This window comes from Aplysia californica, unplaced genomic scaffold, assembly GCF_000002075.1.
Source record: "Aplysia californica isolate F4 #8 unplaced genomic scaffold, AplCal3.0 scaffold00051, whole genome shotgun sequence".
NCBI lineage: Eukaryota > Metazoa > Mollusca > Gastropoda > Aplysiida > Aplysiidae > Aplysia > Aplysia californica.
The window spans coordinates 746,434-747,528 of NW_004797321.1; the positions used below are offsets into that span (position 1 = coordinate 746,434).

Consider the following 1,095-nt stretch of genomic DNA (forward strand, 5'->3'; position numbering starts at 1 on the left):
ATGATGATGATGATGATGATGATGATGATGATGATGATGATGATGATGATGATATTGTCATTCTTCTTACCCCTTCATTATGAGGCATGCGCTTGGTATGTAGGAGGGTCAAAGTAGAGCGCCTCACGAAGTCTTTCTTGGAAAATGAAGTACAACATGTACGTAATCACCATTCACTTTAAACTTTTCGAGATTTCGAGAGAAGGTATTCGTTCAGAAAGAGAGGAATAAAAGAGTTAAGCACACAAGAACGCAACAGTCCAGGTAGAGGTACTTTATTTATATTCCAGCGATAAGTATGAGTAATATGTCTAAAATGTGTCTCCTAATCTATGTAACTTCCTGGTCGCCCTCTCAATCGCGTTTTATTTCTCAGAACTGTATTACAATAGTTCCCTTCCTTTGTTCACTCTATTTGTCGTGTTCATTATCTTAGAAATGTATAACAGTCCCTTCGTGATCGTAGTCTCAATTGTGTTCCATATTTTTTAACTGTATCATAACGGGTCCCTTCCTGGCCATCCTGTCAATCACGGTCCTTCTACATGTATTGTTTTCACTGGAAAGACAAACCCACCATGTTTCCACAGCGTTTCGGCGTGGCTCCATGCCTAATGGGAGACGCCCCTCGGTTATGTGGACGCTCGGCAGCCAACGACAGGCTGACTCAGAGAAAGGGGGCGGGCCTGGAGGCGGAGACGCGGAGGGAGGCGGAGCTAAGAAGGAGGAGAAGGCGGGGAGTGACCTGCAGGAGATAGGACTGTTGTACGGGGGATCTCTCGTCATGAACGCCATTATTGGTGAGTACTGAAGTGACCATCATACTACGTAATGAATTATTGATGATACTTAAGTGATCATGTGTATGCTTTTATTATTGAATACTGAAGTGATGATTAAAATTTGTGTTTTTGTATTGGTGAGTTCCGTTGTGGTCACATGTATGCTTTTACTGGTGCGTACTGATGTTTTATATTTGTCCCTGGACTCAGAGAGACTAGAAGAATTAAGATAATGGAAAGGCCATGAGTCTGTTATTTCTCCAACCACACTTTCCCTCTCTCTCTCTCTCTCTCTCTCTCTCTCTCTCTCTCT

At 42.7% G+C, this 1,095-nt stretch overlaps 1 protein-coding gene across 1 annotated transcript in view; it reads left to right on the top strand.

Moving 5' to 3' along the window:
- The window catches only part of LOC101855236 (cystine/glutamate transporter), a gene marked incomplete in the record, with an annotated part of 40,135 nt that overhangs the window by 2,823 nt on the left and 36,217 nt on the right, over positions 1-1,095 (top strand). Inside the window, 1 exon segment of the mRNA XM_013079406.2 lies at positions 591-800. Coding sequence (XP_012934860.1) covers positions 591-800 — 210 coding nt within the window.